A 22,705-nucleotide genomic window follows, 5' to 3' on the forward strand; every position below is an offset into this window, starting at 1 on the left:
TCAGATGCTAGCTCATTAGCTGCTGTGCTAACTGAGCATGTGGAGATCAACTGCGTTTTAAAAATCATAACCACGTGTTTAATACTTCATGTTGTTTATTGGAGCTTCAGCAGATGATGATTTCCTGTGGATGGACCTAAAGGCAGATCATCAAATATTCAGAGAAATACATATTCATACGTTTATTATTATTATTATTATATCCTTATTATAACATTAGCTTAATTCTGTACTGTGGATTTTAAATGTTTTTAATGCATTTATAATCTGTTTAATAGTCAAACATGTAATTCAGTTGATTTTTAATTCAGTTTATTTTCCTCTATGATCTTCTGAGTTTTCTCATTTAGGAAATTCAAGATGGCTGACGTCTCATCCGGCCGAGGCGTGAAGAGAAACATGGCGTCCGACGTCGTCCCGCCCCCGTCCAACTCGTCCCGGGTCACGCTGCTGAGCCCGTCCCTCCTCCTGCTGGAGATCCCCCCCGACACCGACACCAGCCTCCCGGTGTGGGACGCCGTGAGGTCCCAGCGCGTCCACGTCACCTGGAGCGCCAACGCCTACAGCGTGGGCGTCCGCTTGACCCCGGTGACCTCCGACCGGGGGGGGGACGCCTCCTCCAGGAGAAGCGAGGGCGCCTCCATCGCCGCCTGGTCCTCAGCGATTTCTGTCATGACCCAGCAGCAGTGTGACGCCTCCCAGTGCCCCCCCAGCGCCCTGCTCACCTTCTCCCAAACCGGCACCCATCTGTCCCCATGCCCACCTCAGATGACCCCCCCGAACCCGACCACCTCCCTCATCGTCCCACTGCCGCTCATCATCTCCCAACTCCAGCCCCCCCGCCAGCCCGGCGCCAAGACCAGGAAATTGGCCGTCATCCGGACCCCAACCCCCGCACCCCCCACCAGGCCGCCGGCCCCGCCCAGACCCCCCGCCCCCTGTCCTTTCCACACCAGGAGCTCCTCGGACGTGGACATCTGCGACAGGTTCCTCTTAGGCCTGTGTCTTGCGGGGGGGAGGTGCAGGAAGCACCACACGCCGTTCCCCTACCACTGGCAGCTGTTGTGCTCGCTCACCGACACGTGGGTCAGCATCTCGCCTCGCTTCCAGGTGCTGCTGGAGCGGAGCTACTGCGACGCCGCCCAGGAGGTGGTGTCCATCGACGGGTGAGTCGGAGCGCCGCCGTCTCCCTGAATCCAAAAGTTTGAGTTTGAGTCTTCTGGTGCTTTTACCCCCTGCAGACACGTGAGCTGCACCGTGTTCTTTGAATCGATGGAGCTGGACGAGCTGTCGAGGTACGGAGGAGTGAGACGTCTCTCCAACTCCGACAGGAACCCCTACTTCCCCAGCAGATGGAAGATCTACTGGTTGAACGACAGCGGCTGGGAAGAATACAAAAAGGTTCATGTTCTTCTTTTACTGTAACTTTGTGTTTCGGTGCCTCCTGTTCACCGATTGGTTCGTCTCCCTGCAGGACGTGTCCGAGCTGCTGATGAAGACGATGGCGGAGATGGAGCCCGAGTGCTCCTTCTTCATGGGCCTGCAGGAGTACAATCTGGACTTCACCACCATGACCCAGACCCATGTCTCCACCGGGCTGCAGAGAGAAGTCCGCTGCCGGCCGGTGTTCCGCTCCCCGGAGTCCATGCAGCCGTACCTGCAGTTAATATCCTGGAGCTTCACACGGCCACACACTCGAACCTGCAGGTTCCTCTTCATCACGTTAACATCCTTCCTTCCTCTTCTTCCCACACATCAGGACGGGAATCCTGCTCAAGCCCACCAGGCCTGCTGGTGATCTGCTCGGGGCCAACTTCAGCGTGGACCCCCTGGAGGAGTTCAGCTCCTGGTATCCTCCGGTGTGGTGTCTGGCCCCGGAGGAGGAGTACAGCCTGGTAGACGTCCCGGCGGGGACGCAGACCCACCACAAGGTCTGCAACTTCTTCTACCGGAGCCTGTTGGAGAGCAAGGTGGAGGTGGTCAGCATCCAGCAGGTCCAGAACCTCCTGCACTGGGACAAGTACCAAAGGTAAATCCGACAGTGAACACGACTGTTTCACGGTAGATTTAAATATGTCTTCAGACAAGAGCTGTGGAACGTGTCCTCCGCAGGCACAAGACGGACATGCAGAAGCAGCACACGTCCACAGAGCCCCTGGAGAGACACCTCTTCCACGGCACAACCAGGGACGCCGCCGAAGACATCTGCCGCAACAACTTCGACCCCCGCGTGTCCGGCGTCAACGGGACGACCTACGGCTGCGGCTCCTACTTTGCCACAACCGCCACCTTGTCACACGGCTATTCGGCCAAGGCGGGACCCAGCCAGGTCCGCCACATGTTCCTGGCCAAAGTGCTGGTGGGGAAGGCGAGTGTGGGGAGGAGCAACTACCGCCGCCCGCCGCCGCTCAGCCCCGGGACCAAGCACCTCCGCTACGACACCTGCGTGGACAACAAGGACAACCCCTCCCTGTTTGTGGTGTTTGACAGCTGCCAGTGTTACCCATACTACCTGATCAAGTACCAAGACGTCCCCCAAGACGTCCCCATGTGAGGAGGAAGAGGAAGAGAGTTCACAAGCGTTCAGATGTACTTGAAGTTCAGTTTGCTCTCGTTAAAATGAACAAAACGTAGATTATGAGCAATGAAGTTCTACCTCAAAGCTAAAATGTTAAAAAATGCATTCAAAAAACATGTGAAGCACTTTCTCAAAATGTCTTTTATTTTGGTCATTTAAAACATTTTTATTTAAACGTTTGTTGAAATAAGCACTTTTGTTTTTTCTACTTGGAGATGTTTTCTAATTGACATCTGTCCCGTTTATGAAAATAAACAGTTCACCGGATACATTCGTGTTTCACTGTGTTTACATGAAGTTTTTAGTGTCATATTTTCCATCTGTTAAAATACAAACATACCTGATAGTGTGTTAGTTTCAAATAGAGTCTCTTCTTTTAAAAGTATTTCAAAATATCTTCTATAAATCTTGATTCTGTCTTCAAACCAACATTTTTAGATACAAAACACGATTTTCTATAAACTGCTGGCAGAGTTATTTTTTTAAATATCTTTAATTCCTTTAAAACCATCAATTAAGGATCCAGATGAAAACTGAATTAAAAGTAACTGCGTTATACACAGTTCTGTTTCCACGGGTCCTTCACAGACGTACAGTACTTTAAATCAAAGTACTGGTGACGTTCGATGATGATGTAAAGCCTCATAAACTAAACTGTCCCTTTAATTCCCGACTCTTAATTCAAAAAAGAGGTTGAAACAGACGAGATTTAGACTTTAAACAAACGTTCTACGACTTCAACTCAACAAAACGTCACTTTAATCTTCAGTCGACTGTCGATGTCGTTTTAAAGTGAAATCTTGGTTAAATAATTTGTGTGTAACCATGAATATATGATCTATCAGCGATTAACTTAAATCTGTAATTTCAAAATTCCATTGAAATGGCCTTAACCATTTTAAGACGTGAAAGAAGAAATCAAAAAAGAAGATATTACATTGTCTTGTATTTACAGATTCTCTCTCAATGTGCAATGCTGCGTTTGTTTTAGTTAGTTTTTTTTTACCATGATACAAATCATCTTTAAGACAAAAAGGAAAAAAAGTAACACAGTCACATGATTAAAAAAATTACACTTTCAAAAAGAACAGGTCTGTCCTGAATAATGCACTTTCCACACGGGAACCAATCAGAGGGAGGACGACACCAGAACAAAGGAAGGAGGTTAGACTGAGCTCTAAGGGAAGGAGGGAGAAATCACACAGACACGAGGGAACGAGGTTAAAAACCAAACTAGAGTCGAAACAGAGGAAAAAGAAGGATGGATGAAAAACAACTTGTTACTGACAGATATAAGGTTTGGCCAGCAGGTGGTGCCAGACGAGTGGACACGACAGAAAAGACAGGATTAATACACACGTCCTCACACAGGGTCGGATGTTTGAGTGTCTAACAAGAGCTCCTGTCTCCAGCACAGATAAGAGCCGTGTGAGTGTGTTTCCCTTTCACTTTGTACACACGTGTATTTGTACACACTTACAGTACACAACGGGTAAAAACTGATCATGGAACAAACTGTAAAAACAGGAACCAGGAGAGTCGTCGGATTCACCGACACGTGACCAACGTCGTCTTTTCACTCTCATCACTGTTTTTCTCTTTTCATCCGTGCGACTCCCGGTGACACCCATGTGACAGTGGTGCTGCCGGGGGGGGGCCTCCTGAGAGGAGATCTGAGGACACAGGCGGCAGAGGGGGGGCGTGTGCGTGCAAGTAAAAAGCCGGCGGCTCATTCGCAGGCCAACTTGCTGTCAAAGCTCGACAGGCCGATGGCGAAGGCTTGGAGGGCGCACATGGGATAGTTGTAGTCCAGAGTGAAGATGTCCTCGGCCACTCGGCCAAACTGCATCACGATGTAGTCGGCTGTTTGGGGGGGGGGGGGGGAAACAGACTCGATCATACACTGAGTACTGATGGAAATATGTGAAAGTATACAGAGAATATATGATATGAAATGTCCAAGAGTTTGAACTCACTCGTAGATATTAGTTCCCTAAATACGTCTGATTTATTTAATCAACAAAAAAACGAAACAATAAAAGACAGAGGGGAAATCAAGATGATCAGGACGGATGTGTACTCACGGTCGTTGTCGTGAACTATCTGAAAGTTCTTGACGGAGGCTTGAGTGACGCGGCCGTGGAAGTTGAGCACGTAGGACTGGGTGTCGTCGTTCCACACCGGGGCCTTGTTGTGCAGCTCGATCAGGTTGTCCAGTGAGTGGCTGTTCCACCTGCTGAGGAGGCTCTCCTGCTCCTGTCACACAAACACATCCGCTCTCACAAGCTACACAACAGGTTTGTGCTAAATAACACAAGTTTGAAATGAAAGGAGCCGTCACACTTACACTCTGAGGTCTCACGGGGACTCGCTCGAAGTTCATGTTCATGCCCGGGATGACCACGGTCATTTTCCGTGGTCCTTTGAATCCCAGTACGTTGGTTTCCTGCCAAACGGCACAGAGAGTTCCGGTTCATATAAGGAATGAACAGGAGACACACTGGTTGTTACTGGTCTGTCACTCACGTAGCAGATGGCGGCCAGTTCCTGTCTTGTGTTGCTCTCCTCCAGCAGAGCCCCGGGGTTCTTGCAGGGGTTGGTGCCGTTGTCGTACACGGTGAATTTGGTTCCCATGAGGTTGGACCTGTAGTGGTTTGCATGGATAGAACCTTTGGTCATGGTCCTGGTGAGCTCAGCTATTTGTCACACACTTGTTAAAGTTGATTTTATACCATAAGCACAAAATTCCATTGCCAAGCACGTCCCCAAAAAGCTTTTCAGGAGGATTAGGAGGATTTGACCTTGACCTTTCACATTTAAATTCAGGAATGCTATTGAGAAGCAGGCGGATCCGAGAGGAGATTGTGGTTTTACCTCAGTTTACCGATGAAGCTCTCTCCCTCACGTGACAGGTCGGTGGCGTCCACTGAAATAAGGTAGTTGGACGTCTTGCTCTTCTTCCTCTTCCTGCCTGCCAACAGGAACACCTGGAAAAAGACGATAAATGTCTCCACATGTCTCTGAAAAGTCCAACAGGGCTTTAATGAATTCTCAGAATAGCACGGCCCTCTCTCACCTTCTTGCCGTCCTCTCGCTCCATGTGCATGAAGTAGGTGGGGTACAGGCCGCGGTCCATGCCCTTCTTGTCCCGGGAGATTCGACACTTCACCGTGATGCCGCGTGGAGCCGGACGGACGACGAACTCCTCCAGATTCGCCACGTCGATCAGAGAGCTGTCCGGTGTGGGGGATCCTGGGGTCACGACCTCCTGGGGAGAGGGACACACGGACATTTGAGTCACTCGGCTGGGATTGGGATTATGTGGTCTATGTCCTGAGGCTGGTCGGTGACTCACTGACACGTCTTTGCCGCTGGCAGCAGACTCAGGCCTGGTGGAGTCTGCGTGAGGCGACAGGGAACGAGTCCGCTCTTCCTCCGTGTCCTCCTCGTTTTCACTGGATTCATCGAAGTTCATGCTGCCACAGAGGCCTGGTGAGGAAGAGGAGGCAAAATGAAATTGTTCATCGTTTTCCTGCTTTGGATGTTTATTCAAACAAGACAGAAGAAAGAAGATAAGTCCCAGAGGTTCAAATCCTGAACTACAGAAGAGTGAAAGAGGGTTTCTTTACTTTTGGTACAAAATTATCCCTCAGGTGTATTTTTAAATGTTTTGGTTTGTACATTTCTCAAGAACTGAGCAACAGTTGAGGCAGGGACTAATGGATTACACAGTTACACTCACTCACCTTTGAATAGTTATATATATCGGCTGGAATTGGACAAAGTGAGCTTTACAGAATAAAAAATACGGGGTTAGGGTTAAAAACTATTTGTTTATATTCATATTTCACGTTAAATGTTTCTATATTTTCTTGACGTAAGTTATATATTTTTGGAAATGAAGACTTTGCATTTCTCTGAGGGTTTTTCTTCCACATGGAGGAGACTGACTTCAAATCTGATGCAGCAAAGGAAGAAAATGGAAGAAATAAGTGAATCCAACCGAGTCATCTCCAAATATCTTATTATCAGACAGAACAACACGATAATTCAGTTTGCTCATCCAACCAACAGTTATCAAGTCTCTACTGAAGCTGCACCTGTCACAGTGGATGAATCTTTCTATTAGTCAGTTTCTGGGTTTCATGTTGGAGGATGAAGGCCCACGTTCCTCCGTGGGGCTGCGTGTTCTCCACAGAGACGGCTCGGTGCGGCCACACGGTCGTGAAGATGTGAGAATGGGCCTGATGACTGCAGCCGATCTAGACTTCTTGAGACATCTGTCTCTGCTCTGATAATTGGATTTATCCGCCGGGTCGCGGCTCCTGGCTGCAGCTGCGGTTCCGTCTGAAACATCTCGGTGAGCAGAGGAAACTGTTTCTGATGTGTTGACGTTTGTGATTAAATGTAACGTGTGAATCAAAAGCTCGACCAGAAATGATGACACATCTATAGAGTATGTTAGAGTTGGACTAATTACATGGAGCCATCTTCACACACACTGGACACTTTCTACTTGCTCTCAGACCTCAGACACTTCTGACCATCTCCTCCTGGGTCTTCAGCAGATTCTAATGAGGTCCGGCTTTGAATTGGCTGATGCTGTTTTGTAGAAGGCGAGTGTTAAAAGTGTTATTTATCTCTGTTTAATAACACGATGGCAGGTTCGTTTCTGGTGTTTTTACAGTAGCTGAACCGTGGATGTGCAACTTTCCCTGAGACACAGAGCGAGTCATTACAAACACAGATTGAGACCCACGGTGACAACAGGGCTCCAATTAAAATACCAAACAAAGTTGTGTGAGTCGGTGGCTCATGAAATCAACCATCTGGAAACGTCAGAGCGGACTCACAACCTTCAACCAACATCCTGCTGAACAAAATCGTCTAGAGAAAAGTTTGCACAGGGCAGAAAATTAAAATTCATACATCATGGACAAAAATAGAGACTTTGACTGAATGAGCTATCACCTATTTCCTCCTTGTCCTCAGGCGGTGGATAATAAGCAAAGACTGGAAGCTAAAGATAGAGGACGTCTTCCTGTCTTTAACAGGACACTAACAATGAGCCCTTCCATCAATGAGACGGACAATCACATCTTCTACTGGAGCTCAGACTGAGGCAGCCAGATTCTTGTGTAATGAAAGTCGAGATGTCAAAAAGACTAACTTTATTTTGTCTACAGGGGAAAGTGGATACAAAATAAAAGTATAAATGCAGCCCTGGCAGCTGGTGGCGTGAGTGTGGCTGGCAGAAGCTGCACTGGTTCCATAGATAGACGGCAGTGGGAACAATGCTCTGCCCTATTATTAAATGACCCATTTCTCACTGCGTCACTGTCAGTCCCACCAGCGTCTGTATCTCTGCTCTTCACAGCAGCAGGAGAAGCTTCAGAGTCTGAGCTCCTGATCCGTGACTGTGATCACTTTAACTAAGAGTGGATTCACACACTCATTAAGACGACAGCTCATCCTGATCTGAGGAACATCCTCTCTCCTCTCTTCAGTGTTGTTTACATTTGAGCTTCACTTCTTCCACCTCATGTCACACTGAGCTTGTGTTGATCTGTCTAACATTGTTTACTCAAACTGGGAATGAGACCAGGAAGTAGAGCAGCAACAAAGCAGCTCTGCACCATGCTGCCAACAACTTGAATCCAATTCAACTTTTGCAGCGACACATCACGGCGTCATCCGACAAGACGCAGGATCGGCCAATCACCAACAGGGACTCGAACCAAAACCAACCAGGATGTTTATAACTCTTTTTGACTGTTGTGCTGTTTTTGGAGTCAGTCCACAACTTCATTCTACAAGAAAAGATCATGTGTTGTGGATTTTGAGTCTCTGCTCTCCGGTACATAACTTTTTTTGACAGATTATCTAGGTTTAGGAAGTTATTTATTAATTCAAACATTTTGGTTCTTTGTTCCAAAAACAACAACTAGACAGCTGTTTTTCTAATATGGGTGATATCTCTCTTGTCAAACGTGTCTGTCGGGACTCACCTTGTTTCTGCAGTAACTCGTGGATGTCCGTCTTGGGCTCGAGCAGCGTCTCAGTGTCTCTGTCGCTCTCGGGCTCCTCACAAGCAGGAGACTGAGGCTGGGATTGAAGCTGGAACGGAGACTCAGACTGGGACTGAGGCTGGGACTGGGACTTGTTCTGGGTTTGGCTCGGCGAGAGGATCTGGATTCTGGTTCCGAGATCAGGGAGTTCTGAGCTCATGAAGGCAGCTGGGCCATCAATACCTAGTGAGAGAAACCAGCTGAAAGTCAGGTGGATTTAACATAAGTTGTTCTGGTAATAACAAAGAACCATAGACTGTAAATAAACATGGACGACTAGACCGACCATCAAATAACATTTAAGATAGATATAAATTAATCGATTTATCAAATCTGCCAAACTACACTGCAGTGAACGCAGTAATCTCAGCCAAGATTAAAAAAAAATTGTTTTCCTCATGTTGTGAAGCACAGCACTGACCTTCATGTATTTTCTGCATCACGCTGTGAGGCGGAGCGGCAGTCAACACAATATTGTCGCTGCTTGATCACACAAACTAACCCTTCTAAGTAATCTGGTAGTCTGGCAGCGGGCAAAGACTTCCAGCTTGGGGGAAAATAAAGGATGGAGTGTTTTACTCCTCAAGCAGAGCGCTCCACACGGAGATCAGTGAACAGGACACAGTGGAAGAGTTCATGTAATGTAGCGTAGAAATTGGATGTTGACCACAAACACAAAACATTTTTTACACAAAATAATGAAGAAATATCCTTCATCAAAGTTTTTAATGCAACATTAAAGTAACAGCAAGGGGGGTGGGGGGGGTTTGATGATGAGTTGTTTCCCCCTCACCATCCATGTTGACGTTGTTTACGATACTGGGTTGGAACTCCACCAGTGGCGCCTGCTCCTCCCCGCGCCGCGTCCTGGAGCGCCGGGGCCAGGCCTCCGTGTTGGGCTGGACCATGAGCGGCTCCTGACGCTTCCTCCGCTGCTTCTGTTCCAACAGTGCCCTCTGTTGACCAAACAGGGGGGGGGGGGGGGGGGGGGGGGGGGGGGGGGCAAAGGTGCGTGAAACTTCAGAAAATGTTATACAGTCCTCTAGTTAACATTACAGGAGGCTGACGTCTCCACTCCACAACCTTCTCTCCTCCGTTCCGGCTTCGCTCCACTTGTTTATGTCATTTAAAAGTTAATTTAAACCAAGGGAGGTTTTAATGTAAAGTAACAAAAAGCTTCTTTAGCTGTTAAATCATTTGATATGGAAATGAAGCCATCAAACAAAGGCCAAAGTAATGGATGCAGAGTCTCATCGGTGTTGTTTGCTCGTCCATCACATGAAGATATAGTCTCAGGATCTTCAAACTGTGACATCTCCCTCTTCCTTCTCAGCTTAGTGACTAAACCGAATTGACATGCTCCTTTGGCTCCTGTGATATAAACGTATAATGACTTCATGTTGTATCCGCTCAACCCTGCGCCCCGGCCTCTGCGGTCAGAGCAGCCGATGGATTACGCAAGCGCGTTAATTGGCGAGTCAAAGGCACAACGATGAGTCCTGTTTGGTGATGCTGTTCAGTGAGCTGGAAGACACCGGGAGGCCTTGTCTCATATTTGTCGGGACTAAAAATCTTTCATAACTCAGCGGTCATTGTGCCAGAGCTCAGGGTCGGTCTCGCTGTTTCTCCCCCCCCCCCCCCCCCCCCCCCACACTTTACAACCACACAGTTACCACTCATCTGTGAAAAACCTTATTTAATATGATTACACGTGTGGGGAAGTGTTGCAAATGTGGAAAATAGTCATTTAATGGGCGAGCTGTGTCGGAGCGGTACAATCCAGACCTTCATCTTTCACTTCAAAAGACACAGGATTTGCAAACTCGCTTTCAGCAAATGAATAAAACATGAAGCGGGATTTTTATAATTATTAAATGGTGATCTGGGGGAAAAAGAAAGGCTAGGGGTGAACCTCATGAGTTCCACATCTCCCTGCAAATGTTTTGATGCACATTGAGTATTTAAACATTTACAGTTTTATAATCATTATAGATTCAGCTAACTGAAATCACAACAAGTTTATTTATATAAAAACTGAGATTAGCTGCACACTGAGTAATAAAACAATATCAATAATTATCGCAATATAATTGTCATCAGTGGCAATATAACAAAAGTCCAATATAGCTGATACAATGCTTATGTATAGTGCTCTGTTAATCAAGTATTGTCAAGAACTTAAAACCATAACCTTCACTCAGGAGCAAAAATCTTTCCTAAAAGTTAAAAAAGCGATATTGACTGATAAAGACATTTGTATTATATACTTCTCATGTTTGACCATATCACCAAGCCCTACCCTGAACTTATTCTACCCACAATCAAAGTTTGACCAGTTTGTTCTCTCTTCCTTCACAGTGAACTATTTTGAGCCAATCTATTGTAATTATTCCTTCTTGTGTAAAGACTCAGCCCAGGATGTGACTTCACTCAGGCTTTTACAGTCTTTCCTTTGTCTGGCAAAACATGGGAACAGAGATGGCGACTTGAAACATACTGTATAATCATGTGTGCCCTTTCAAACAATCTGATAACAATTACATAGGGAGGAGAAGAAAAAACAATGAGGGCACGCACATCATACACAGAAAAGTTGAAAGTTAAAGTTGCTTTGCTGGATATAACTGGAACAATCTTATCTGGAGACAGATGAAAAAGTTACAAACCCGTTCCATTGACATCCTGTAACAAGCGTGGGGCAAAAGTTTCTCTACAGAAATAACATCACAGGTCCTGTTGGTCTGGAGCTCAGATACAGCTTAGTCCCAACAGCAGCGTTTCTCCTGAGCAGGACTTTCTCTTCCTGTCGCTCATTCCTTCTCTGGGGCTGAGCTGGAGGATCAATAAACCAACAGGCTCCTCTGGAAGGAAAACTGCTCTGTCTCTCATCCAAATACTGAGCGCTGGAGTGTGTGTGTCTGTGTGTGTGTGTGGCTGTGTGTGTGTGTTTGTTGCTGACTGAATCAGTGGTCATTAGCACTCCAAAAGGAGAGAGAGAGACAGAGAAAGAGAGAGGGAGAGAGGGAGGCTGTGAAGCGCGCTCGGAGTGAGATATACGCTCAGTCACAATCATCCTGGATTTAATATCTGAATGATTTTCATTTGGCTCTTTGAATCAAGGTGGGGAAAATGCTAAAGTGAGTGCAAACATAGGGGAAATGTTTCTATGATCTCCCCTCTGGACACGATTGCATGTGTGTTTGTCCTCGTGAGTTATGTAAGGACAAAAGACTCAAGTGAGGCTGTTGGGGCTGCAGCACGCACAAACAGGCGCCCCGCAGTAAATCCTCCTCACTTTGAACTCACCAGTCTGGCTCTCCTGTTTCTCTCCGCCTGACGTTAGAGATAGCGCCGAGCGGCTTCAAGCTCAAATCAAAGTGCAACGCCGCCGCTCTGCAGCGACGTTCGGGGATAAAGCGTCTCGCAGAGCGTTCGAGAGGAGAGAAAGGATGAAAGGGGAACAAATGTGCTACGTCTCGTCATGAACCAGACAATCTTCAGTGTCTCTGCTTCAGCTGCCGCTCGCGTTTTAACCAACAACAAGAACAGAGGGCACATTTCTCTCCGATGCTCATTTCCGTTCCGTTTAAAATCCATTTGATAACTTTTACTGCTCAGCACGGTCTAAGGACCAGTTATATTAGAGAGCTGCTGCCTCATATGCACCATAGGCCATAATATAAGATCTTCCTACCAACACTTGCTAGCAGTGCCTAAATCAAGGCCTGTAACTGGGAGGTGACTGGTTAAAATCTTTGCTTCAAAACTGATTTATAACTGGTTATAATGGAAGTTTGTTTTTCTTTCATTCAATCTTCCTTATCTGTGTTTTCTCTTGTTTTCCTTCCCTTGCATTTCGTGAGGCACTTTGTATTTTTGTAACGAGCGACAACAGGGAGCGGTTCAGGGTTGAGGAGTCAGTATGAGCATTAAAATTCCAAGTGACTGTGCAGGTGAAAAACACTAATCAGCAAACTGCACGCCACTGCATGATGTTGAAGCTGCTCCTGCCAACAGCTGGCACCCCTCGGTGACAAAAGGAGCAGAACACAAGGCCTCCTCCGCCCTTTCATTTACCAGTATTACACAAAATCTTAGCTGGAGCTCATAAGGTCGATGTTTGCCCTCAGCCTAAAACAGTCATCTTAGCGTGAGTAGTGATAACAGCAGGGATCTGCACGACATTGGAGACACCACTTCCTTTTTAGATAAATGAAAAGAAGCAAACAACAGAAGCTTCCTACCTGTTTTTCAAGCTTCTGCTGCATAAGACTGGCGCTGTCATCTTCGATGCCGCTGCAGAGAGAAGGAGAAACATCGTAAGGAATCAGAGATTTCACATTTCACAAGGCATTTACATTGGATTTAGATGTTCCCTGCTCTGACCAGTAGAGGGCATCACTGCTGCTTCATTAATATAAAGCAATAAAGACCTGATATCTAATCAAACAAACTGTTCAAGGCGTTTCTTTTCATCACAGTAGCAGCAGTTTTAAAAGGAAAATGCAGTAATGGAAAGAGAATTAAAGACTTGTAGCTTACAGTTTGGTCAGAACCACAAAATGTTGACCCTATATGGACTTAAACTTAAAATAATATGACAGGGAAATCTTTGACCTTCTGAGACTGTAGCTGTAACGAGGCACCGCTCGCTCATAGAGGAAAAAAAACGGAAGAAAGCGAGTTTGTACAAGGAAGAAAGAGAAGGACAAATCTCCAGCTGAGAGAATGCCTCGCACTCCGGGTCCTCTGGGCGTTTACCCTGGACACCTATCTGAAGGGACTGGGTCCATGTTGCTTAGCTACATGGAGGAGAGAAAAGGGCAACAGCAGGAGTCTGTACTGTCAGCGTCTGAGTCAGAGACATACACCATCTCTCTGCTGTCTTCCTCTGTGGGCAAGGTCACCAACTCCATTTCTCATATCTCTCATCTTACCCAGTCGAGTGAATCTCTAGGTATTACATGTTCTGCTTGCCACGAAAGGTTTTTTGATAGAAGGGGATTAAGGGGAAGAAGAGAAGCGTTATCTCCCCCATAAGCTCATCAAATGTTTGACTCATTCCTCCGTGTCTCTCAGTCGCTCTCGCATCCTCTCTGAAGGTCTAGTGTGTATACGTGATGACACACAAGCTACTTAAGGATCTCAAGCCCGATGCTCGCTGACGTGTCACACCACAGCTCATCTCCGGAGGACAGTAGGTGAATGACAAAAGGTGTTCGAGTGCCGGAAACTCATTTGTGCCTTAATAATCCTGTTCCACTCTAATTGAGAACACTGAACACAATCAAGGGCTGAGGACCAGAGGAAGTAGGACATTTGGGTGACAAACACACGTGGACACAGAGGAAGCTGTTGATGAGCTCTTCCTACTGTCACACAATCATTTATGAATCAATTCGGTATTAACACTGAGCCAGTGAGTGTGTATGAGAAGTGAACAGTGGGTAAAACCTGTGGATAGCTCGTGATTCACAGTGGGTGACAACACATGACAGCCAGATAAGTCAGCTAATAAAAAGTTCACAACAACTAAACCTCGACAATAGTAATCCATGTTTGCACTCTGGTAAACAAAGAGATTTACCTGGTGCTGCCAGGCTTGATGAGCATCGTGTGAAGTCATTAGCATTGTGTCAACACACAGCACAAGATTGTGTGTAACAGGAGTTCTACAAGTTCATGGTGGCAAAGATGCAAATGTGGCATCAGAGGGAAGGACTTATCAGAATATCTGCACCCTCTCACATCCTGCTGTCGGCTGGTAATACGGTTTAAAGTTATTAAATAGTTAGTGAGCTATAATTATTAGTTATTCAATGTCATTTATCAGTCAGCTAAAAATATCTGCTCTCATATTTTCTTCATTATTACGAACACATATTAGTGACGTCTTTTCAACTGCGTATCCGACCCGATGTTTTCTACCTCAAACACGATCTCTCTGTTGTAATGATAATGTTCTCTCTTTGTCTGAACAGTGTGATTCAGGGATGTCTAACCAGATAAAGAACCTGCCACTTAGTTTGTTTCCAGGCAAAAGAGGAATCAAAACTAGTGACTCATCTTATCAAGGAAAAGGAAATAGAAACTATGAAAAGATTAATTTGGTATCTGCGTCATGGATGCTTTTCGCAGATCTTCCCTCGTACTCTAATCGACCATGCACCAAAGTTGATGGTCATTTAATGATGATCTGTAATTGGAAATCCATTCATAGGTCTGTCGGTAATCTTCGAGTAATTCAACTCACAGGTGTAACAAGAGATGCTTGTTGTGTGAGTGTGTGTTGCAGGGTGTGTGTGTGTTGTGGGGTGTGTGTGTGTGTGTGTGTTGCTGTTTACCTTGTTGTTGCGTTTGAGGAGAAGCTGGCAGAGCTGGAGGGTCTGGAACATTTGGCAATTTGGCACCAAGCACCGGACATGTCGGAAATAAGAGAGTGACACAAATTAAATAAAATCGACTAATCCAATCATCCTGTATGGGATTATTAATTTGTTAATTGACTACAAGCAGAGGCTTTAATTAAGTGGACAGATATTGATAATGAATTCAGAGGATAATTGTTGAGCAGGTGTCGGGTAAAATAAAAAGACATGATCCCTCAGGGTTTATCATTAAGACGTTAATCTGCTGGGTGACAAGACAACCCCCCCCCCCCCCTCGGACACACACACACACACAGACACACTTGGTGCCTCATCACAGCTGTGAGTGATCAATGTTTCATCAGTTCGTCACAGCTTTGGTGACAAGAGAGGGACACGCCGCTGTTGTCCCTTCCTTGTGTGTCAGACCAAGGTAACCATGGGGATTCCGGCTCCGTCCACAGCTCGCCTCCACCAGCATTGATTAAAAAACCTGCAGCCAGTTCAGTGCAGCTCCATCGTAACTGGACGCCTTAGCACTGTGCTGTAAGGATTCACTGAGTGACAGAGGAGGAGGCAGCGGCTGTACCAAGGCGTGTAATCGTTTTTCTGCTGCACACCTAAATACTAATACTCGGGACTTATGTGATTTTGATGCACCATTGGTTCAGAGGGGACAAGTTGATCACTGACTTATTTCCAGAAGACAATATCAAAGCTATTTAAATGAAAATGTGCTTGGCATTAACCAGGGGGATCTTATAATTGGAGTAAGGTCCAATTTGTCTGTTGTCAATTTTAATTAAAAGCCTTCCACTTTGCCTACTTCAAAAAGAAAATGTGAAAGTTGAATGAAAGTTGAATTAATTTCTGCCACAGGCTATTCCAACTTGGAGAGCGTGCAGGATTAGATGAGAGCTGATAAGATGAAGTGCTTCATTGCCTGTGGCTGAGAGCACAGTGAGCACAAAGAGAAATTATACCAAATTATACCAGAATGACATGCATGAAAGGAGGACGGGCACAGAGTAGGTCTGTGGACAGGCAGTCTCTGGTGGCTCGTGCTGGTTAGAGCTCACATAGGGCAATAAATTGCTTGTGTGAAATTGAGTGAGCATATAAGTGGGTTTACCACTGAGCAGCATCTGCAGCTATAATGATAGTTTATGGTCAGGGAGCGCAGGTTTTGCTCTATGTCTCTGTTCAGACACGCATAATACATAACACATAACTTCACCATCACAACAAGGTCACTGTGAAGCTGAATCATAAATAATTATGCCGCTGCTCCTTCAAAACTTCTGGATTTAGCTGTGGAGCAGCTTCTAGAGGTGTGGAGCAAGGATCTGATGATGGTGTGTCTTAATCCCTTTCCTCAGCATCACTGTGTCCTCCCACATAATAGTTAAAGACCAGTAGATGCTTGAGGAAGACATGAAGTGGTTGATTTACAAATGCAATGATTTCAGACAAAGACATCAAGTTGGAAAGACGTGAAGATTCAAGCTTCCGGGACAGAAATTATAATTCATGTCCTGCCTCCTGTGTGCTCTACCCAGGCGCCACTCCACTTTCCTGTGAACTTGTCATATGTGAACCAATCTTCCGGATATTTTCTTGAGTTCTTGTCCAAAAACAGTACAAGAGTAGTATCGATACTGTGATTACGAAAGCATCTAGACATCACGGAGCCTCGACAAAGAGACGCATTTAATAGTCAGAAACAAATTCAGCTGTTTTAGAAATCAGTGGCATCTAGTTACGCTTGTTTTAAGTGTTGTGAGTGTGGCACTTAAAACGCCATATAAGAAACAAGTTGGAGTAGACACACGCACAAATGGTCTGGACTCTGGTTACAGCACACACAGTCACAGCCTGATACTCTGAATAAGTAAAGACGTGGTGGCGGAAACATGAGCAAGAGGCAGATCTTTGACTGCAGGTCGACCATCCAGCTGGGAATCCTAGCTCCAGCGTGACTGGAGGAAACATTACAACGGCTCTAACCTCCGTCCTGGCAGAGGCTGCTCTGCAATTCTAAACCCTGAAATACAGCTTGGACGACTGACGCCAAAATCTGTGTCTGTGTTGATGTACGAGTCCAGCTCGAACAAACAAACTGTGAGTCTTCCGAGGGCAGCAGCAGAGTGGGATGTGTGCAGCTACCTGTATGACCAGCGACTGTAGACAGGCTGAGATCCCTCATTCTTTAAGATGTCCATGGATGCGGGTGCAGGAGTTTAAAGTCCTGGGGCTGTCCTATCTCAACTGTTGTAAAAATATTAATTTGGAGTTACACAAGAGCTACTGTGCAATCGTGCCCAGCGGTAAGCCCTGCAGGCACCAAGAGCTCTGCTGTTATGTCACCGCGATAGAGTAGCTGTGTCCCACCGAGGGGAGTAACATCTCCCAGTGTGGAGGCAGACTGAGGCTGGGAGGGTTGGAGCTGTTGTTACCATGACTTCACACTTCAGGCCAGGCACAGGGATTCAGCTGGGGATAGGTATGACAGTGACGGGCTTAAATCATGACATATCACCTCATCAACATTAACAGAGCAAAGTGGGAATGTTCGACGAACTTCCCCAAAGTTATATGAACCGACAGGACAGGTGGCAGCAGGGGGCAGGCGGGAACATCTCTGGAAAATGTGTAACTGTTTGACAGAAAGCTGGAAGTATTTCTACATCAAAGTTCCTGTATTTCACTACTTTCGACAACTTTCCAAATCACTCAGCAATCCGTCATTTCCTCTGACTCATAAAGGAAGACACTGCCTGTTGCCCTGTCTGGCATCTCGGTGACACATGCAATAGTGGGAATTTATAGATCTTTAAATAACCCAAATGTCCCCTTAACATCACTACGTCGCTCGGTATTGTCTGTCAGCACTTGAGAAAAAATATTCCAGTCTTCATTCCCCACAATAAGCCTATAGATCATCATCCTGTATAAAAACAGACAGTGTGGGGGACTTCATCTAGTTGCTAGGAGACCACAGCCTCCCAATCGTGTGTTTTTATTTCTATGCTTATTTGCAAGAGCGGGGGGGGGGGAGGAGCACTGAGGAAAATGATGAGCGTGTTTGTGTTTGTTTGTCCTGAGAGACGGAGGGATAATGACAAATATGTCAATGGATGATAAGCAGGGGAGTCGTTCACCAGAGGGAGTAATTACTGAGCTCAAAACAAATGATGGAAATGTGCTACAAGAGCTGGTAATAATACCATTTCTCTTGGGGAGCACAAGGGAGACACATGACGCTTCCTACAGTGATGCTCCATCTTGTTAAGGTGGATAAGAAATGAGAGCTGCTGCTCGTTAACTGTTTTGCAGACGGATTCTTCTTCGGGTGAAAGCAGCTACTTGACATGATGCTAGAAACTCTACCTCATCCTGGACATACAGCAAAAACTGTACAAAATGTGTGTACGGCTGAATTATTCAAGTGGTAGTTTTATTACAAATACCATAAATGTTTCATCTTCCAGTCCCTCAGCACATGAGAAACTGAGTGTGTTACTCGGGCCAGCTGGGCCTTGTGTGTTTGGAATCCAGGGGACAACCACAGTAAATCACAACTCAACCACAAACCTAAATGTTTGAGGCTGCAGAGGTCCAGCGCTAACCTTGAGGAGCATTTGTTTTAATTGACTTGATTTATAAGGATGGTGAAACTCTGTTCATACAAGATGACTCGCTGATTTTAAATGTCATACCAATTCCTTTTTAGGAGGCCTACACCACATGCAGCTTGGCCAAACCCTGGTTGGTCAACTCCATGTTTCAACTGTGCTCACAATTTCTGCAAAACCCCTGATATAAATATATATATATATATGTGTTGGGGAAGCTTATTCGTAGCATTTCTTTGCTTGTTCAACAATATACTCTGCATAGATTGTACATATACTATATAATTGTACATCATTTCTGCATAGTGGGAGGAAGTGGAGGCGCATCATCCTTCTTTATAAAGTCTATGGTTTTAACTTTCTAAAATTATAGTTGTAATCTTACGCAATCGTGTTCACTATGGTGAGTAACAGACAGTAATGGAGCTGTTAACTGTTAGTTATCATCATGTGTTAGAACAGTGCAACACAAAGGAGGAGACACATATATCAGCCTCCCACTTTCAACACTACACTCATGTTTGGAGTCTTTGCAACTTTACACTTGTGATGCTGTTGTGAAAACCGTCTCTCCTCAGATGTGTCAGCCAGAGACCACCAGTCACCAGTTCAATTGAAGGGGAGGAAATGTTACGCAAGTTCTCGTTCTTTGGAAAATTCTCCAGTGATTCAGATTCCAGATTCTCACTCTTACAACGAGAAATTGTAAGAAACAGAGAATGAGATTAATGCAAAGCTGGGAGATGAATTAAAGGGAGTAGAGAAGAGTACCTCATTCAACCGCCTTTCAAGACTGATCATTACAAAACGCTGCGACAGACATCTGTGAACCAACACAAACTGTGTACATCACAGCTGGTGTGCTGATCAGGAATGAGACCACGGCTGTGTCTCACATTACCAAACCGACACAGTAACAAGGCCAAGACTTTTCCTTGGGTAAGATCGCAAAGCTAGTGAGAAACCTGGAGGAAACATAAATATGGTGGTAGCTCTGAAAAGTTGTTTTTTTATCTTATAATCCTGGATAAAGCAACAAACTTACTGATTTGTGAGGTTACTTCTAAAGAAAATAGCTTTTCATCACCACTATGATGTTATAAAATAATAATAATCAGACAGCAACTGTAAGAGGAAAAAGGAGGGAGCTACTCTGATTTCTATCTCCCTGCCAGATGAAAGCAGACCTGTGCTCCAGTGTTTGAAATTGCGCAGCTTCCATCGTGCACCCACAGAAGCACATAACACCCTTTCTGTCCAACACCTGTTTGTGTGACCTGTCGAGTACATGTCAGAGGGAAGCTGCAGGAAGCACTCTGACGCACTCTACATTGTACCTGACAACGTGACCGTATACTTTCCCAAAATGAGATGCAAAAAGATGATAAATAAAGCAACTAAATATATGAATATAACAAGAATAACAACCCAATAAGATCACCAAGACCCAAAAATTACAAGACAGACAACGCACGCACAACCTCACCTAACTCCCTATCACAGCTGACTGTATCTGGGAGTGATCACGCACCTTACATACAAACTCAAGAGGAGGAGAGAGGGGAAAACCAAACACAAATATACAAAAGTACGCAAATACACACTGGGGTGAATCGGAAGGCAAGTGCTCCAAACCGTGAAGCAAACAAGATTCGTCCTTGAGCTGCTCAGTGAATATTTTATTATTTCAATTTTGAGGATATCTTTGAGGCATTGGGATATAACAGAAGTCTTGGCAGTAAGAGCTTCATACCACTGGCTCTGACAGATATGACTGCAGCTATTGAAGTTAAGTAAAAGGGACATACTTTAAATTCCCGTAAGTATGAAGCTCTGGGCAAAGCTCCATCCCCAGCTCCTGCTCCCATTTAGTTCTGGCTTTAGTCGTACCACTATCTTTAAATAGCATGTGGTGAGTTATAGATTTTTTTTAAATGAAGGGACTGTGGTGTGGAATTAAAGATGCGCTGCGACAATCAAGACATTTTCAAGGGTTTGCCTTTCACACAAAACACAGTAGGAGGTTGTCTTATTTAGAAGAGTACGAACAAACATGAATCCACTTCAGGATTCTTTTGTTTTAACTTGTTCTTTGTCTTTCCAAGTTGACATTGTTGGCGTCTTCTACGTGTATAGCACCTATATTTCATCCTTAGATATTTTTATTCATTTCATTTTTCCAATTTTGCGTCTGTCAACGCACCCACTCGCTCGCTGTGAGTGTCTGGATAGTATCCAGCTGCAGCCACATGGGCTCACTTAGAGATTCTCCAGATTTTAACCAGGGGGTTGCAGAATTACGCTCTTCTTGCAGGAGATCACACCCCCTCACCAAAGTGACATTAAGCAAGAATAGACTTCAGGGAAAGGAGTGGGAATTGAAGAGGAAACACTCTCCATATTCCAAGTCGGTGGACCATGAAACTCGTTTTTTGCTACCTGGAAGGTAAAAAAGTTGCCATGTGTTGCTTCAAGATTTCGAAACCGTTACCAGATTTTGTGTAACTTTTAAATAAAGCACACATGACAGGAATGTATACGTCTGCGGCCGTATGGCTCATTCCGGTGGTGTAGACATGAACAACCATACAGGAATGCTTTGACGCGGCACAGAGAAGCTACACACTGACGTGCTCAAACATGACATGCAAACCTTGTTGTGTTTCGCCTTGTGTGTTTTGCATATCACTGACTGTATTCAAACACAAGGGTGCACCGTGGGAGCAACTGGACGGGCTACTATAACACAACCGGTGATGCAAATCATGTAGCATGTTTAATGACACTTGGATGTGGGGTTGTCTAGTCATTTAAAGGTAGATAGATAGATAGATAGATAGATAGATAGATAGATAGATAGATAGATAGATAGATAGATGGACAGATGGATAGATAGATAGACAGATAGATACCTCAAAGCTGTCACTGTTAAGAATTATAGTGGAGATATTGACAATACAATATTTTAAGTATAAGTTAATACCTGAAACTATACAAAGTTGTGCATTGGACTAACATAGCCTGTAAAATGAATGATGCAGCAGATGTAAGTGTATTTAAAAATAAGGTGAAAACAATGCAAGAATAAAGCTTTACAATTTAAAACTACAGATATAAATAAATAGCAACGTCATATATTTGCATGTATACTAATTCTATTGAAGTTAATAGGTAAGGAAATTGCTCGCCGATGCATTGTTTGTAATGACAAAGACTATAGATGTTAAATAAACACGGATGGTCTTGTACAGAATTGCACAACACGGTGTTGCCCACTGTTTGGTGCGTTCCTAAACTCCCACAGGTTCGAGCACAAGTACATTTAGCGCCCTGGTTACGTGTGCTAGCTTTTTGTGGTTCCAGCTGAATGTTTCTTCTCCGTTGTGTTGCTAAAAAAAAATTGTGCAAGTATCCCCCCCACGAGAATGGCTGCAATGTTACGGGCGTTAACTCCTCCGCTGAGCTCGGCGTCCAGGGACCAACTATCCTCGTCGAGCCCGAGAAACCCGCTCCCTCACGCGGCCGCTGTCACTTGTTTTCCTCCCCGCCAGCTGGAGCTAGCTTGTTACCGTTAGGAGCAGCTAGCGTTAGCCGCCTGGACGCCGCGGAGCTCGGGGAGAAAGTTGCGGGGCGAGAGCGAAGTTTCTCGGGGGGAGGAAAAACAAGAGACGGAAGAGCCGCAGGTTCGCTTCTCACGCAACAGTTTGCGGAGCTGAACACCCGCAACGGGAAAGTAACGTGTTTTATGAATATTGTTATTTTTACCTTATGCTGTAGTAACTCATGTTCGTCCACGGTTGCTAAGGAAGATCCTCGTGCGGCGGCTCACGGTCTGTGGAGGACTGATGTTACTGCGGTCCTTGGTTACCGAGCACACCAAGAAGCCCCGCTGCTATTGGTCGGCCCGCGATCTTAGCTGGACGCCGATTGGAGGATGTGTCTGAGCGGAGGAGGAGAGTGTAATTGACGATGGATGGAAAAGTGAAAAGCATTTGTAACAGAAAATATATCTTATTAAATATATATATATGCATCCACTCTATATGTATATTTATA

At 45.3% G+C, this 22,705-nt stretch overlaps 2 protein-coding genes across 3 annotated transcripts; one reads left to right on the forward strand and one right to left on the reverse strand.

Annotated features, from left to right (window-relative positions):
* Positions 1-360: 360 nt before the first annotated feature.
* Positions 361-2,838, forward strand: LOC128428606 (protein mono-ADP-ribosyltransferase TIPARP). The gene is made up of 5 exons (XM_053414824.1): positions 361-1,166; positions 1,242-1,401; positions 1,475-1,662; positions 1,760-2,029; positions 2,113-2,838. The coding sequence occupies exons 1-5, from the start codon at positions 361-363 to the stop codon at positions 2,552-2,554; spliced, it is 1,866 nt and encodes a 621-aa protein (XP_053270799.1). The 3' UTR covers positions 2,555-2,838.
* Positions 2,702-22,524, reverse strand: tulp3 (TUB like protein 3). 2 transcript variants are annotated; one of them, XM_053414825.1, is made up of 12 exons: positions 22,415-22,524; positions 14,991-15,032; positions 12,891-12,942; positions 9,440-9,602; positions 8,587-8,829; positions 5,934-6,067; positions 5,655-5,846; positions 5,453-5,565; positions 5,105-5,222; positions 4,926-5,024; positions 4,663-4,834; positions 2,702-4,441 (listed from the first exon to the last, which is right to left on the reverse strand). In XM_053414825.1, exons 1-12 carry the CDS (start codon positions 22,432-22,434, stop codon positions 4,308-4,310), a joined length of 1,482 nt encoding a protein of 493 aa, XP_053270800.1. In that variant the 5' UTR covers positions 22,435-22,524; the 3' UTR covers positions 2,702-4,307. The 2 variants fall into 2 exon arrangements, with proteins under 2 accessions (XP_053270800.1, XP_053270801.1); XM_053414826.1 differs by lacking the exons at positions 12,891-12,942; positions 14,991-15,032; positions 22,415-22,524 and adding an exon at positions 11,313-11,565.
* Between the last annotated feature and the right edge of the window lie 181 nt (positions 22,525-22,705).

Source organism: Pleuronectes platessa, chromosome 22 (genome assembly GCF_947347685.1).
Source record: "Pleuronectes platessa chromosome 22, fPlePla1.1, whole genome shotgun sequence".
Classification (NCBI taxonomy): Eukaryota; Metazoa; Chordata; class Actinopteri; order Pleuronectiformes; family Pleuronectidae; genus Pleuronectes; species Pleuronectes platessa.

Coding starts and splice junctions, on each gene's coding strand:
- LOC128428606 (XM_053414824.1), top strand. CDS start 361: ATGGCTGACGTCTCATCCGGCCGAGGCGTGAAGAGAAACATGGCGTCC. Junction 1,167..1,241: donor GAGGTGGTGTCCATCGACGG/GTGAGTCGGAGC, acceptor TACCCCCTGCAG/ACACGTGAGCTGCACCGTGT. Junction 2,030..2,112: donor CACTGGGACAAGTACCAAAG/GTAAATCCGACA, acceptor TGTCCTCCGCAG/GCACAAGACGGACATGCAGA.
- tulp3 (XM_053414825.1), bottom strand. CDS start 22,434: ATGAGTTACTACAGCATAAG. Junction 9,603..12,890: donor AGCAGAAGCTTGAAAAACAG/GTAGGAAGCTTC, acceptor TTTGGTCAACAG/AGGGCACTGTTGGAACAGAA. Junction 6,068..8,586: donor CGAGTTACTGCAGAAACAAG/GTGAGTCCCGAC, acceptor CTTCCTCACCAG/GCCTCTGTGGCAGCATGAAC.